The 13,726-nt window shown below is 43.0% G+C and overlaps 1 protein-coding gene across 1 annotated transcript in view; it reads left to right on the top strand.

The window, feature by feature from the left end:
• Positions 1 to 13,420, top strand: part of grin2ab (glutamate receptor, ionotropic, N-methyl D-aspartate 2A, b) — a 136,785-nt gene extending 123,365 nt beyond the window's left edge. Inside the window, exons 18-28 of the mRNA XM_063211207.1 lie at positions 1,710 to 1,886; positions 2,285 to 2,464; positions 2,901 to 3,093; positions 4,060 to 4,299; positions 8,848 to 9,063; positions 9,115 to 9,247; positions 9,529 to 9,674; positions 11,924 to 11,965; positions 12,294 to 12,400; positions 12,557 to 13,098; positions 13,204 to 13,420. Of these exons, the coding sequence (XP_063067277.1) occupies positions 1,710 to 1,886; positions 2,285 to 2,464; positions 2,901 to 3,093; positions 4,060 to 4,299; positions 8,848 to 9,063; positions 9,115 to 9,247; positions 9,529 to 9,674; positions 11,924 to 11,965; positions 12,294 to 12,400; positions 12,557 to 13,098; positions 13,204 to 13,420 (2,193 nt within the window). The remainder of the gene's footprint in view (positions 1 to 1,709; positions 1,887 to 2,284; positions 2,465 to 2,900; positions 3,094 to 4,059; positions 4,300 to 8,847; positions 9,064 to 9,114; positions 9,248 to 9,528; positions 9,675 to 11,923; positions 11,966 to 12,293; positions 12,401 to 12,556; positions 13,099 to 13,203) is intronic.
• The last annotated feature ends 306 nt before the right edge of the window (positions 13,421 to 13,726 follow it).

Genomic DNA, 13,726 nt, shown 5'->3' with positions numbered 1-13,726 from the left:
TAAAAAGAGCTGAAAGCAGTAGGGCCGCTGGAGCTCTCCCGGTGTTGGGATGTTGGTGTCGCTGTAGGCCTATGCAGTGCTCAGAGATCCGGTGATGCCCAGCTTACCGTATCCATGTCAATGTGGAGGTATGTGTGCTTGCTTGTAGTCATGTAGGCCTACGTGTTTCCTTATCTACAGGATGATGCATACTTCTATTAAGTGTATGAAAACGTTTAATACAATATTACCAGGTTGCATTCACAGAACGAGCAAAATGGCGCATGCGCTCAAGCTTGTTAACGAGGGATTGCGCAATCCGGGGTGAGGCCAGTTCAGAGTTGCCCCAAATTCAGTGTATTCGGAGCAATTTGACATGAAATGGGCAAATATTACGATTTTGGCCACGGAAATGATTGAAAATGAGTGAAACTGTTTAAATACTGCTCAAATGGTAGTTATGGTGCAGATGCTCGAAAACAATAGCTGTTATTGTTACTATTATTCACATTTACTGCATCTCATCATTCTCATCTGGAGCTGGTGAGGCCGTGCCTCCCCTGCCGTATTGGAGTGCACGTGCCTGATGCACGCACGCACGCACGCACGCACACTCACACGCTCACACACACACACACTCACACACTCACACACACTCACACTTCGTAATTCCAGAATGGTCTGATTACGCTTGTCTGAGGAGGGTTTCAGTCATATACCAGACGGCAGGTGTTACCAGCCAATAAGAAAATGCATAATAACATACATGTGAGCGTCAACTGTCAGTGATTGGTCAGAGCTCGTTTCAAACCAGAGCTGAGCTCACTCTTTCCACCCAAGTGCTCCAGGGGATCAAGGATCCAGACCAAAAATGAATTACGAAGTAATTAATGTAAGGTGTTCAGTTTTTAGCTTGAGGAAAATATTATCAGTTACTACACTGACTTTGGCTCCTTTTCAGTGAGGAACATGAATCTGAAAAAAGTGTAACCCCCTTGCTATATGTATTGCATTTCCCCTAGGCGGAGGTTGGTATTTTGTCCTGACCACAAAATAACGAACCAGAACACATGCATACAATAATAATCTATTGTGACTGTGGGTCCTGAGCATGAGAATATCCATAGAGTTATGAAAGAAGAGTGGGCACAGTAGAGTAGGCACAATATCGCCTGGCAGCAACCAAAACTGCCCCTCCAGCCCCACAGCCACACAGTAGAACATTGACAACATGGCAGCTGCCTTCTACACTAATATGAAGATACACAGTATAATAATAATACAATTTAAACATGATATTCTATTGTATTCTATCGTATTCTGTCGTAACATGATATTCTACCATTTCCTAGGTCACGAGTTCCCAGTTAGACATTCACAACATGGCATGTCCTCTACATGTTATGTCATATATAATACAGTATATTACAGTAAAATGATATATTTCTTTATTCTAGGTGATGAGTTCCCAGTTAGATATTGACAACATGGCGGGGGTGTTCTACATGTTAGCGGCAGCCATGCCTCTCCCTCATCACGTTTCAATAATAATAATAATAATAATAATAATAATAATAATAATAATAATATTAATGATGATGATGATGACCATAATAATATACATAAAAATATACATAATAACAATAATAATGATAATAATAATAATAATAATAATAATAATAATAATAATAATAATAATAATGATAATACGTAACAATGTTGTTTCCTAGGTGATGAGTTCCCAGCTGGATATTGACAACATGGCTGGGGTGTTCTACATGTTAGCGGCGGCCATGGCTCTGGCCCTCATTACGTTTCTATGGGAACACCTCTTCTACTGGAGGCTACGGTTCTGCTTCACCGGACTCTGCTCCGGTCGACCAGGACTGCTCTTTACCATCAGCCGGGTGAGTGTGTGTGTGTGTATGTGTGTGTTACACTATGAAGTTAATATAGCTTAAAGTGCTAACACTACCCATGAAGCTAACATAGCCAGAGACAAACACACACAGACTAACACGCCTCATAAGACACCCTAGCTTTGGACATACTTCGACTTACATGTACAACATATTAATGTCTGTGTGCGTGCGTGCGTGCGTGCGTGCGTGCGTGCGTGCGTGCGTGCGTGCGTGTGTGTGTGTGTTTATATAGGGGATCTGGAGTTGATCCATGGTGTCCACATCGAGCTAAAAACGGCTCCAGAGTTAGATTTTAGTCCACAACAGAACATGCTTAAACAGCCTAGCTTTGGGCATACCCCTACTTAAATGTCAAATATATTCATGTGTGTGTGTTTCTATAGGGGATCTGGAGTTGTATTCATGGCGTCCACATCGAGCTAAAGAAAGCTCCGGAGTTGGATTTCAGTCCTCAACAGAACATGCTACACCTGCTAAAATCCGCTAAGGAACTAGCCTCCGCAACCGCCCGCCAACCTGGACCCGGAGGCCCCGCCCCTTTCCCTCCACCTGCAATACTTCAGGTACTCTTTGTGTGTTTGTTTCTCTCTCTTCCTCTTCCTCTCTCTTTCTCTCCCTCTCTTAGTGTCTCTGTCAAACTATCTATTAGGGCTAGAACGGTACAGAAAAGTCACGGCTCGATATATACCTCAGTTCAGACCCTACAGAACATTTTCGGTACGGTGCAGGATAAAAAAATATTATAATAATAATATTGAACATGCTACACCTGATAAAATCCGCTAAGGAACTAGCCTCCCCTTCAGCCCATCTATCGAGCCCATTTGTCTATCTATCTCTCTTCCTCTCTCTTACTCTGTGTATTTGTCTATCTAGGCTATCTGTCTTTCTCTCTCTTACGCTACACCTATGTGTATCTCTCTCTCTCTCTCTCTCTCTCTCTCTCTCTCTCTCTCTCTCTCTCTCTCTCTCTCTCTCTCTCTTTCTCTCTCTTTCCAGATCATGGGTGCTGCCAAGGGCAACAACAACAACAGTCTGGTTGCCAAGGATGCTCTTTACAGCAAGGACACGGTCTATAGCAACACAGGCAGCCTGCTTAGCAACCGGCTCAAGGAGTCGCTCAACCCCCTCAACAACAACCCCCTGTTACCCGGGCAACGCGCCATAGGGGCGCTGGGCACGCTGGGACTAGGTGCGACTGATTCATGTGATTCTATGCCATTCTTTTTTCGTCTAAACTTTCTGATTCCTGTGAATTTTCAGACTGGCATAATGTAAAGGCATATACTATATCTCACGCCAGTGCATTCCGCGTGATGTCGTGATTTTTAAACGCTGCGGAAACGCTGCACAGTTTTCCCGCCTTGACTGGGAATTTCTGTTGCCACGGCAAATTTCTGTTGCTAAATGGCAATGCAAAAATGCTCTGCTGTGCCTTGACCAAAACCATCCCTAAACCTGTCAGTAAAGCAATGTTTCTGCTGCTTTACTTTTGCCCAGAGCAGCGAAACAAGCAAGGGAAATTTCGAATTTGTTGAGAAATTGTGCACAGATCAAAACCATCCCTAACCCTAATCTGTCACAGGGCGTTGTGGAGCACTATTGAACAGGCCCTAGTCGAGTTTGAGTTATGTGAGTTGAGGTGTTTGATTTTGAGTTGAGGTGGGGTTTTTTTTTTTTTATCGACCCATTGTATTTATTTCATTTTTAATTTATTTTTATTTCATTTATTAATTTATTTTTGTTCATTTTATTTCCTTATTATTTTTCTTTTTAATATTTTTTGTTGTTAATCTGGCTGCTAGGCACATTGAGCTGCATGTCTGATATGAATTGTGCTGTACAAATATGTATAGTTATTCTAGAAATTATTATCATAATTAATAATAATAATAATAATAATAATAATAATAATAATAATAATAATAACAATAATGATTATTATTATTATTAGCCTCTACCCTTCTTGTCAAGCGAACTTTGGCTCCATGAGCAACGGTATATAAACCAAGTTATTATTATTATTATTATTATTATGCTCGTCTTTTAAGCCTGCTTAGGCGCTGTGGATTAATATTAATATGATAATAATAATAATCATCATAATAATCATCATCATAATAATAATTATAATGTTTTTTATCATCATTACTATTAGGGGACGGCGGCGGAGTTCCGACCAATGGCGGTGCCCGTAAGCCTGCGGTAAGCCGGTGGAAGAAGTCAGTAGAGACTCTACAGCGTCAGGGGGCCCAGTCCACCAGCGAAGAGGACACCCAGCAGCCCGCTGTCACGGCAACCACCGCCTCCGTATCCATGGCAACCATGAAGAGCCAGCGTTACCTGCCCGAGGACGCGCCCCCCGACCTCTCCTCAGGCCCCGAGGTCAAAGGTCAAGGTATTTTGCCTTTGGAAGCATCATGTTCATTATGTCTTAAAGTTATATCAAGTTCTCCCTTAGTTTCAGACATGTAAAAGATAACACTTTCTATGAAGCCCATATCTATAGCGCATTATAGTCGCATTTATAACAAATTACAGTGCGCATTATAATTACTTACAACAATTACTTATGACTACACTCACTATACTTCAGGATGCTTTATGTTAACAGTAAAGAATAACCATGAATCTAGCTTATAAATCCAAGGGTGTTATGAGTGCTCATGACAAGTTATAAACTACAGGCTGCCTGATGGGGCTTATAGTACATTATGAGTACTGACAGTATCCCCCTCTATGCACAGACCTGGATGATAAACTGTAATAAGATGCTATATAATAATGTTCCATGTGAGATCATAAGTCGTTGATGTGTAAAGTTAAGTTCATATGGATGCATCTGTAATGCACTGTATAATGCACATCTATAAGCCATCATAATGCACTGTAAGCCCCATCAGGCAGCCTGTAGTTTATATCCAGTCACCAGCACTCATAACACCCTTGGATTTATAAAGCATTATAAGCTAGATTCGTGGTTATTCATTACTGTAAACATAAAGATTCATGAATCATTATGGGTGTAGTCGTAATGCATTATAAGTAATTATAGTTTGTTATAAATATGTTATAGATATGAACTTCATAGAAAGTGTTACCAAGTTGGTAATTCAACGGTGAAACTTCCGTCTTCACCAGAGGGTCACATGGATGTTGGAGTGTCCACAAGATCAGATGTTTTAAAGCATGTCAAACTCCAGCATCCATGTGACCCTCTAATTAAGAAACATGTCAGGTAAAGATAAAAACTTTCTCATGTCTGAAACAAAAGAAAGTTGAAGATTTGACATTTTGCGTTTGGTATTATAGAAATCAGGGGTTCATAAAAAGAGAAAAGTCCGCTTCAACCAGGATTTTTTGTTTCCATCCTGATGTTTTGGGTGAAACCCCTTCTTCACCTGGAACGTGCCATGTTAAAAAATAAAAAAAGCAAAAAATCCTGCTGAAGCTGACTTTTCTGTTTTCATCTGGTTATTTGTTTGTCCCAGGTCAGACGTTTGGATGTACTAGTAGCGTGTAGTTCCACGCTGCTAAGGCTGTATACTCATACTATTTTTTGGGGGGGTAAATATTCCAGGTCTATTGAATTGGGGACTGTGTGTGTGTGTGTGTGTGTGTGTGTGTGTGTGTGTGTGTGTGTGTGTGTGTGTGTGTGTGTGTGTGTGTGTGTGTGTGTGTGTGTGTGTTGGGGGGGGGGGGTATGAAAGAGTTATGGTATGATATAATTGTGTGTAAATGTGCATGTTTGGATGTAGGCTACATGTTTATTTACCAAAAAATATTGTCCCGACCCAGACCCAGGGTCCAATGTGGAATACCTGTATGTTATGTGTGTCCTGAAGGTTGTGGCCCCTTAACGCACACTGTAACAGTCATTGGAAAAAACATTACTACCATAGTACTACACCACTATCAGTAGTACTTAGCTACCATACACTGTATTCCCCAACAGTACTATGAACTAGAAAAGTTTACGCTGTAGTACTCAATATTGCAAAAATGTCCAGATGACATACACATTTTAGGTGTTCCCAACAGGTTTTCAGGTACCAATAAATTAACTCTGGTTGGCATTGTGTTTTTAAGTACAACTGACATCCTAACACAATGTCTTTGAGTTTGTAAATTGGAACTCTATCTGGGATATGAGTGGTTAGATGTCTTGACAACAGCTGAGGCGACCATGGAGTAGTGGTTAAACAGCTGGTCTTCAACCTCAAAGGTTGCAAGTTCAATCCCCAACATGGAGATAACCTTACCTACTTCCATACTTCCTGGAACATGGTATGAAAATGTTCAGATGGCCACCAGACCCATGACTCCAGCTTTAATTAGCAATATTTTTCACATTTAATTTTGAGCGAAATTACAAAAAGAAAAATGCTTAGATAAAGCAAGACAATGTTTGAGCTGCTGTGGTCTGGATAGGGCAATGGCCACAAGATCAGAGGATTGCAGGTTTGAATCCTGTATTACCAATAAAAAAAACACTCAAGTAGATATTTATTGTTTATTTCTCGCGAAACTGTGAAAGTTACAAATTCTTTAAATCATGTCAATTGGAACTATATCTGACATATGAGACTATGGATGTCAGCATGTTGTACTTGGGCAGTCATGGACTAACAGTTAAGCAGTTGGCCTCGAAACATGATGGTTTCAAGTTCAATTCCCAGCACGGGATGTTAGTAAAAAACATTATTGTTTTGGTATGATGTCAGTAGGCCGAATTTGAAGTGGAAAGTATGTGTGAAACACATTTGACTGTTAATTATGAGTAAGTCCAATTCTTTCTAACAAACAGGGTTAACTTTCCACGGACACAAAACCTGCAGTTGAGTGGTGTAGGGGACAGTCCTCAGCATGTAGCCATATTGGCATGTCCTTATCTTGAGGTTGAGAGTTCGAATCCTAAGGCTCGGTCACTCACTTTTTTGGTTGTTTTAGTTGTTTTTTTTTGTTTACCTGCTTCTGCTTTGTGTAAAGAAAACCCATTCATGTCAGAGCCATAGAAATCCTATTTTATTAAAATGTAACATAAAATACAAACTTCTCTAAAAATGGTGAATCTGTCAATGGGGGATAGATTTACTCAACACCATGTGACCATCAAACCACAACTGACAACTTGGCATGGAAAAATGTGTCTACCAACCTCACTTCAAGGTAAGAAAGACCCATAAAAGTGTGTTGGTGTGTATGTGTAGTAGTTTACTATGTTGCTGTGTGTGACATTAGGTGCTCTTGATGCTAGGCCTACACTGTGTGTATGTTTTGTTAGCAACTTAGCTTAGAATGTTAGCTACTGCTAGTTAGGCTAGCACTGTGTAGGCCTTTCATACAAATCTTTTTCTTGTATCATACATCTGCAGTGTATTTACAAGTGATGCGTTGCATTTTCATGATGACATATTGCACATTGAACTTCTGTATAAACCAGTGTAGCAATCATGCTGTAGGGGCCTAATCCAACAAGTCCTCATGAAAGCCTTAAACTCATTAGGCCTATTTATGCTCCACAGGCAGCCGATATGGGACCACCAGAACTCTATGATCCATCAGCTCTACTCAACACTCTAAAGGATAAACAACTGACTGTGTTGTGAAGTCTGACACTATTTTGGGAGAAATGTTATTGTAAGTTAGGCTATATGGATCTCCTTCAGCCACCAACTCCTAATAAAAGATTCAGAAATGGACAACAAATAAATTACTAAATTGCCTAATGTGTTGAGGTTGATTCTTTGTAATATATTGACTGTTGACTGTATAGACTGGGTCTAAATTTTAGAACAGATTGTTGTGTATTGTATGATTGTTGTGTTATTGTCTACTGTTTTTGTTTGTCAACCACATGGAACAAAATAAAAAAAAACTTGATATAAAGCATTGTTCACGTTTGTGGAATTAAAGCTCATGTTATATTTGGTTTAAACAGAGGGGTGGTAGCCTAGTGCATTAGTATAAACCAACCAATCAATAAACCAACCAAGATTTTTTTTTGGCTCTAAAATGGGAAAACATAAAACTTTTAATTTTGAAATCAAAAACTTAGAGCCAATATAGCTTTACAATGCTGTGCTTATTTACTTACAAATTTTAACTGTCTGCTAAGTACTAATTGCATTGATTTTTGCACCATTCTCGAAATATTTATGTCAATGGAGCATGTTAGATCTTTGAGTAGCAGCTACTAAAACATTCAAGATTGTATTTTTTCTCATAACATTTGTTTTCACATAACATGTCTGATTTTATGTAAGACTTACACAAACGTTTTAGTTTTCAACTCAAATCTTTTGTGTAAACCATTGTTTCTGTGCATTTTAGAGTTTGGAGTACATACTTGACTTGGGCTGCTAAAAACTAAAAATCTAATTATGGAATTAAAGATTTCAATCTTTTCAGTCATTTCAAAGTTTTTGATCATCTTCTTAAAGAATTTGTGTCCTGCATATGCATGCATGTATGTAGTATTTACGTAAAACATTTGGTCACAAAACTAAAACTTTAACGGGAATAAGTTTCCACAAAAGTTTAGAGTTTCGTGGAACATGTTGGGGTTTACAGTGTAGTATTACACCACTATGACAGTGCACAGGGCCTTTAGTAATACGCTATTGCCAAAGTACTATGCCACTATGACTGTACACAGGGCCTTCAGTAATACATTACGAGTTGGCTATTGCCATTCTGGTGACAGCTAATTTATAATTTATAAGGAGACATGTCTTACTGGGTTAAATGTTTTGTTGAGAGTGGAGATCACTTCTATGTAAGGAATAACGGCCGACCAGATGTCCCGATATCAAGGGAAATAATGGACGAGGCGGAAGCGTCAAACTGCCCGACAGCGCAATGGAAAGCCTGTTCTCTTCTGCCAAGTTCATTTTTAATTGTAATTTAAATTATCTCATCTAATCTAATCTAATCTACGTTCAAGGTCACCCGGGGGTCGGCAACAAGGATCCCGTCCTGCGGAAGCGAGGAGGAGGAGTTGGAGGGGGAGGAGTTGGCCGTCTGACACGTGACCTGAGCGATCTCGAGTTGTGTACGTTACGTAGCCAGCAGAGCGCCAGCCTGCAGAGCAACCACACCACCACCGGGGGCAGTGTTCTACACCACCTCTTCAGTCAGAGTAGTCAGGGGAGCCAGGCGGGTGATCGCGAAAGAGGAGGAGGTGGAGGAGGCGCAGAGAGAGGAGGAGGAGGTGTGTACTCCATCAACTCCTCATTGGACCAGGAGCCCGTAGTTCCCGCCTCCTTACACTTCCCAGACCTCTTCAGTGGCCACACACCCCCGCCGCAGCAACAGCCAATCACCATGCTGCAGCTGAACAGCAGGTAGGTTATAACCATTTCTGCACTCTTTTACTCTCTCTCTCTCTCGCTCTCTCTCTCTCTCTCCCTCTTTCTCTGGAACAGAATGGTGGGAGAGGCTGCACTGCACTCGTTTGCACACACTCTATCCACCTCTCTCTCTCTCTTTCTCTCTCTCCCTCTCTATCTATCTCTCTCTCTCCCTCTCCCCCTCACTCCCTCTCTTCCTCTGTATATATATATTTGAATATATCCCTCTATCTCTCCCTCTCTCCATCTCCCTTGCTCCATCCCTCTATCCTCAGCTTGTTGACCAGTCCTCCCCCCCACCACCCGGACGTGATGGCCAGTGCAGTTGCTAAGGAGAAGAAGTTTAACACGGCCATGTACAGCAAGCCAGAGGGACCAGACAAGAAGTACAACACCTACGGGAAGTCGACAGGGCAGGGAGGCTCGACATCGGGAGGAGGAGCTGGAGGAGGAGGAGGAGCAGGAGGAGGAGGGGCAGGTAAGTACCGGGGGAGGAGTAGGGTTGGACACCGAAATTTTGTACTGGTATGGCACCAGGGCACATATTAACGGTATTAACCAGACTGAAAAGCAACGTGATTTTCGGTGCCTAATTTCGGTGCCTCGAAGTATGCAGCGTCATATTTAGGCTATGCCCACTGATAACTGCGGCACCGTTTTCAGTAGTCACTCGCAGAACACAGCAGCAGCCGTCTATTTCCCAATCTGTTGATGTTTTGGTGCACTGTAAAAGCATCTGTCAGCACTGCTAGTATTAGTGTTGCTAATGGAAGTATCCCTCGACAATTCAACACCACTTAACTTATCAAACATCTAAGAATGCGACATTCAACCAAATATGCCGAGTAGTATGAGAAGCTTGACGAAGCAAGACGAAGCCAACGGGTTCATCCCCAGCTGCTCCACATGGTAGCGCTGGCTCAGGGCATAGTTGAAAATTCAGTGGCAAAATAATGCACCTTTACTTGCTTTTAACTTAGGCGCATCCCACCTTTAAATTCACCCACCTTTCATATCTGCATCAACATGGTGTGATTTCGCTGAGCCCCATGGCATGAACCTGACGCTTGTGTGATTATTGACTTAAGTTACGCACGGGACAACTTCAGCGCTAACGTTATTCATGATAGCGGTATTGTTTTTAAAGGGACACTGTGCAGGAAATGGACAAAAAAGGTACTGCAACTATGCTGTCCATTGAAACTGGGCTGCCTATTGCCAAATTTGATCTTTACATGAAAGTTTACTAAGTAATAAACAAATATTTCTAGTATGGTCCAAGTAGAGTCATTTTTGCTGCTAAAAATGGCTATTTTTGGAAATTCAAAATGGCGGACCATGGAGAAGATCCCCCTTTTCATGTATGAAAAGTGCAATTTTTCCAGTCATAATGAATACTTTGAATTTGATGGTGGTGGTAAGTATTCATGAAAAAGGTAACATTAGTGAATGGGCAGCATGAATTCTGGAAATAAACAACTAAAAATCTCACACAGTGTCCCTTTAAAGTTTTAATTGCTATCAACAGCCAGTCGATTTTAATCTCTGAAACGCCTTCAATAGGCCTAATGGCTGCAGAGGAGGGGGCGTTTATTCTAGGTCTGTGCTTGCTTTGACAGAGAGAGAAGAGGAGAGGCTTTTCTTGCACACACGCTGTTTTGAAGCTGTCTATCTGTTGCCTGATAAATTCGGGATGACAAGTTTTTTGCTTATTGTAGGCTATGTAGAGTAGAGACCAATTTGACTTTCTAATAATTCAATTTCATTTTTTAAATAGGTTAATAATCATATGCTGAAATGGTGAATAATAATGCTGAAGTTATATTACTAACATTTCTAATCTGAAATTTCCAATTTGAAAGATGGCTATAACATACATACAGTCTTTGTTTCATTAGAAAATTTGCTGCTTTTAAAAAAAAATATTTATTTATTTATTTATTTTACAAAAGGTACCGAAAAAAGTACTATTTAGGCTCCAGCAACCGTTTTAAAAGTATCGATTTGGCACCGGTATCAAATGAAACCCAACCCTGAGTAGGAGTGGGGCCAGGTAAGTACAACACATACGGGAAGTCGTTCTTGTCAAGGCAGGGAGACGCGGCATCGGTAGGTCCTGGGGTGGGAGGAGGAGGAGCAGGAGTAGGGGCACGTGAGTACAACACCCACGGGGAGTCATCAGGGTAAGGAGGTGCAATGCCGGGAGGAGGATGAGGTGGAGGAGGAGTAGGAGTAGGTGTGTGTGTGTGTGTTTATGTGCATGTCACTAAAGCCAGGCTCACGACTCCGATTTTGTGTCCAATTTTGACGTTGGGTTGTAGCACACACAAAAAGAAAATCGCAACTGTCAATCTTATCCCCATTCGTAAACACGACAATGCCTACCGTTGTATTTCGAGTCGTAGATATCAAACAGTGTTTGACATCTACGGTTTGCAATCAGAGTCTTTGAACAGGCAAAATTATCTAACTAACTTAGAATGATGGTCACGACGAGGAAATCTTGACCAACAATCGCTTACGATTCAGACGAGAATCAAGCCTAGTCGTGTAGTTTGAGCCCGGCTTAGATATTCTGTGTGTGTTGTCTGTATGAGCAAACTGTAAAGCGTTTGATTGTTTTTTCTGTGAAAAGTGTTATACAAATAAATTTTCACTTTTTTTTACTAGGAGGGGCCACCCACTGCCGCAGCTGCCTGTCTCGCCTGGGTGGCAGCGGAGGTACGTACATTGTGTGTGTGTGTACATATTTTGCTAAATACTGGTCAATCTATGCAATAATTGCTAGTTTAGCAATGTGGCGGAGGAGGGGCCATCTTTACCCCCAAGAAGCCTAAATCTTAACTGTCCATTCTGACCCAGGTCTATTATTTTACACCAATGTAATGTAGTGCACAGGACTTTAGGATTCTGATCAATCCTTACCGACTGCTAGGAAATTTGCTTCCAGTGCTATTTGGATTTGCCCTACTGAGATCCAAAGAAAATTATTAAAATGTGTCTGCTTTCCTTACCTTGTCTTTACTTTCAGGTGGCGGAGGCTACTCAGGTCTGTACACCGTCCGCTCCCCACCTCTACGCTGTGAGAACTGCATGCACCTGGCAGGCCTCTACGACATCAGTGAGGACCACCAGCACCAACAACATCATCAACAACAACAACACCAACAACATCAGCAGCAGCAGCAACGTATGGGCCCACGCACACCAAGTCCAACCGGCACCATCACCCCTCCACATTCTCATCAGCACCTGCCTCCTCCCCACTCTCCCTCCGCCTCCTTCACTGCCTATATGCCGCAGAGCGACCCGGAGCAGGGAGATGAGGACGTGGGAGGAGTGCTCATCAGCCACTTCCAGGGCGACGGCGGCCCACCGCTCTCCTCATCGCTACGACGACAGCACTCGTACGAGAACCTCCCTCCGCACCTGGGGCCGCGCCGCGTCAGCCTGCAGGACTACGCCAACGCCCCGTACGCCAACCTGCCGAGCGCTCACCACACCAACATGCCCTCCTCATCCTCCGCGTCCGCCAACCTCCCATCTTCTTCCTCAGCCTCAGCTGTGCCCGGCGGCGGTCTGGGGCTGGGATTGGGTTTGGCTGCTGCTGGTGTGAGTGGGCTGGGCGTCGGCCGGAGGAGCAAGTCTCTGTACCCCCTGCCCACCTCGTCGTCCTCGCCATCGGACGTCAACCCCTTCCTGCAGACTAGCGGTCTCCGTGGTGATGAGCTCCACCACATGACGCACGGCCACAGCTCCACTGACATCTACAAGCAACTGATAACGCCGCTCACACTAGGCCACGCCCCTCTCACGCTGGGACACTCTCCCCATGGCCACTCCGGGCACGGTCACACACACACACACACACAGCCACAGACGCATGCACACACACACACGCCGCACACACACACCCCGCCCCCGGTCATGCACATCACGCCGTCTCACAGTCACCATGGACTGTCGTCACATCAGGCACAGGCGGCCGCCATGTTGGCGTCAGAGGCGTTCTACCCGGAACATGTGATGCCATACGCAGGCGCCGCCATGCCCATGCCCATGATGGCGGCCCCGTACCCGAACCCGGTACCCGGCCCAAGGGCCATGAGCGCAGGTGGCGCACGACGACTATACAAGAGAATGCCAAGCATTGAATCTGATGTCTAGACACACACACACACACATACAGACATACCCATGGACAAATACAGACACATACACATACATACACTCCTACACACACACAGATGATGCCCAGCATCAAATCTGATGTCTAGACACGCACATGGACACACACACACACATGGACACACACACATGCACTTAGTATATACATATGCTGATACACACACACACACTAATATACATACGCACCTGGCACATCTTGGAAAGGATGCTATTATGTCTAGCATGAAATCAGATGTCTGGATGAGCCTGTGTGCTAATATGATGTCTGGGGGGGTGGGGAGATAT

Source organism: Engraulis encrasicolus, chromosome 1, assembly GCF_034702125.1.
Source record: "Engraulis encrasicolus isolate BLACKSEA-1 chromosome 1, IST_EnEncr_1.0, whole genome shotgun sequence".
In the NCBI taxonomy this organism is placed as follows: domain Eukaryota; kingdom Metazoa; phylum Chordata; class Actinopteri; order Clupeiformes; family Engraulidae; genus Engraulis; species Engraulis encrasicolus.
This window is presented reverse-complemented; position numbering and strand designations above follow the sequence as displayed.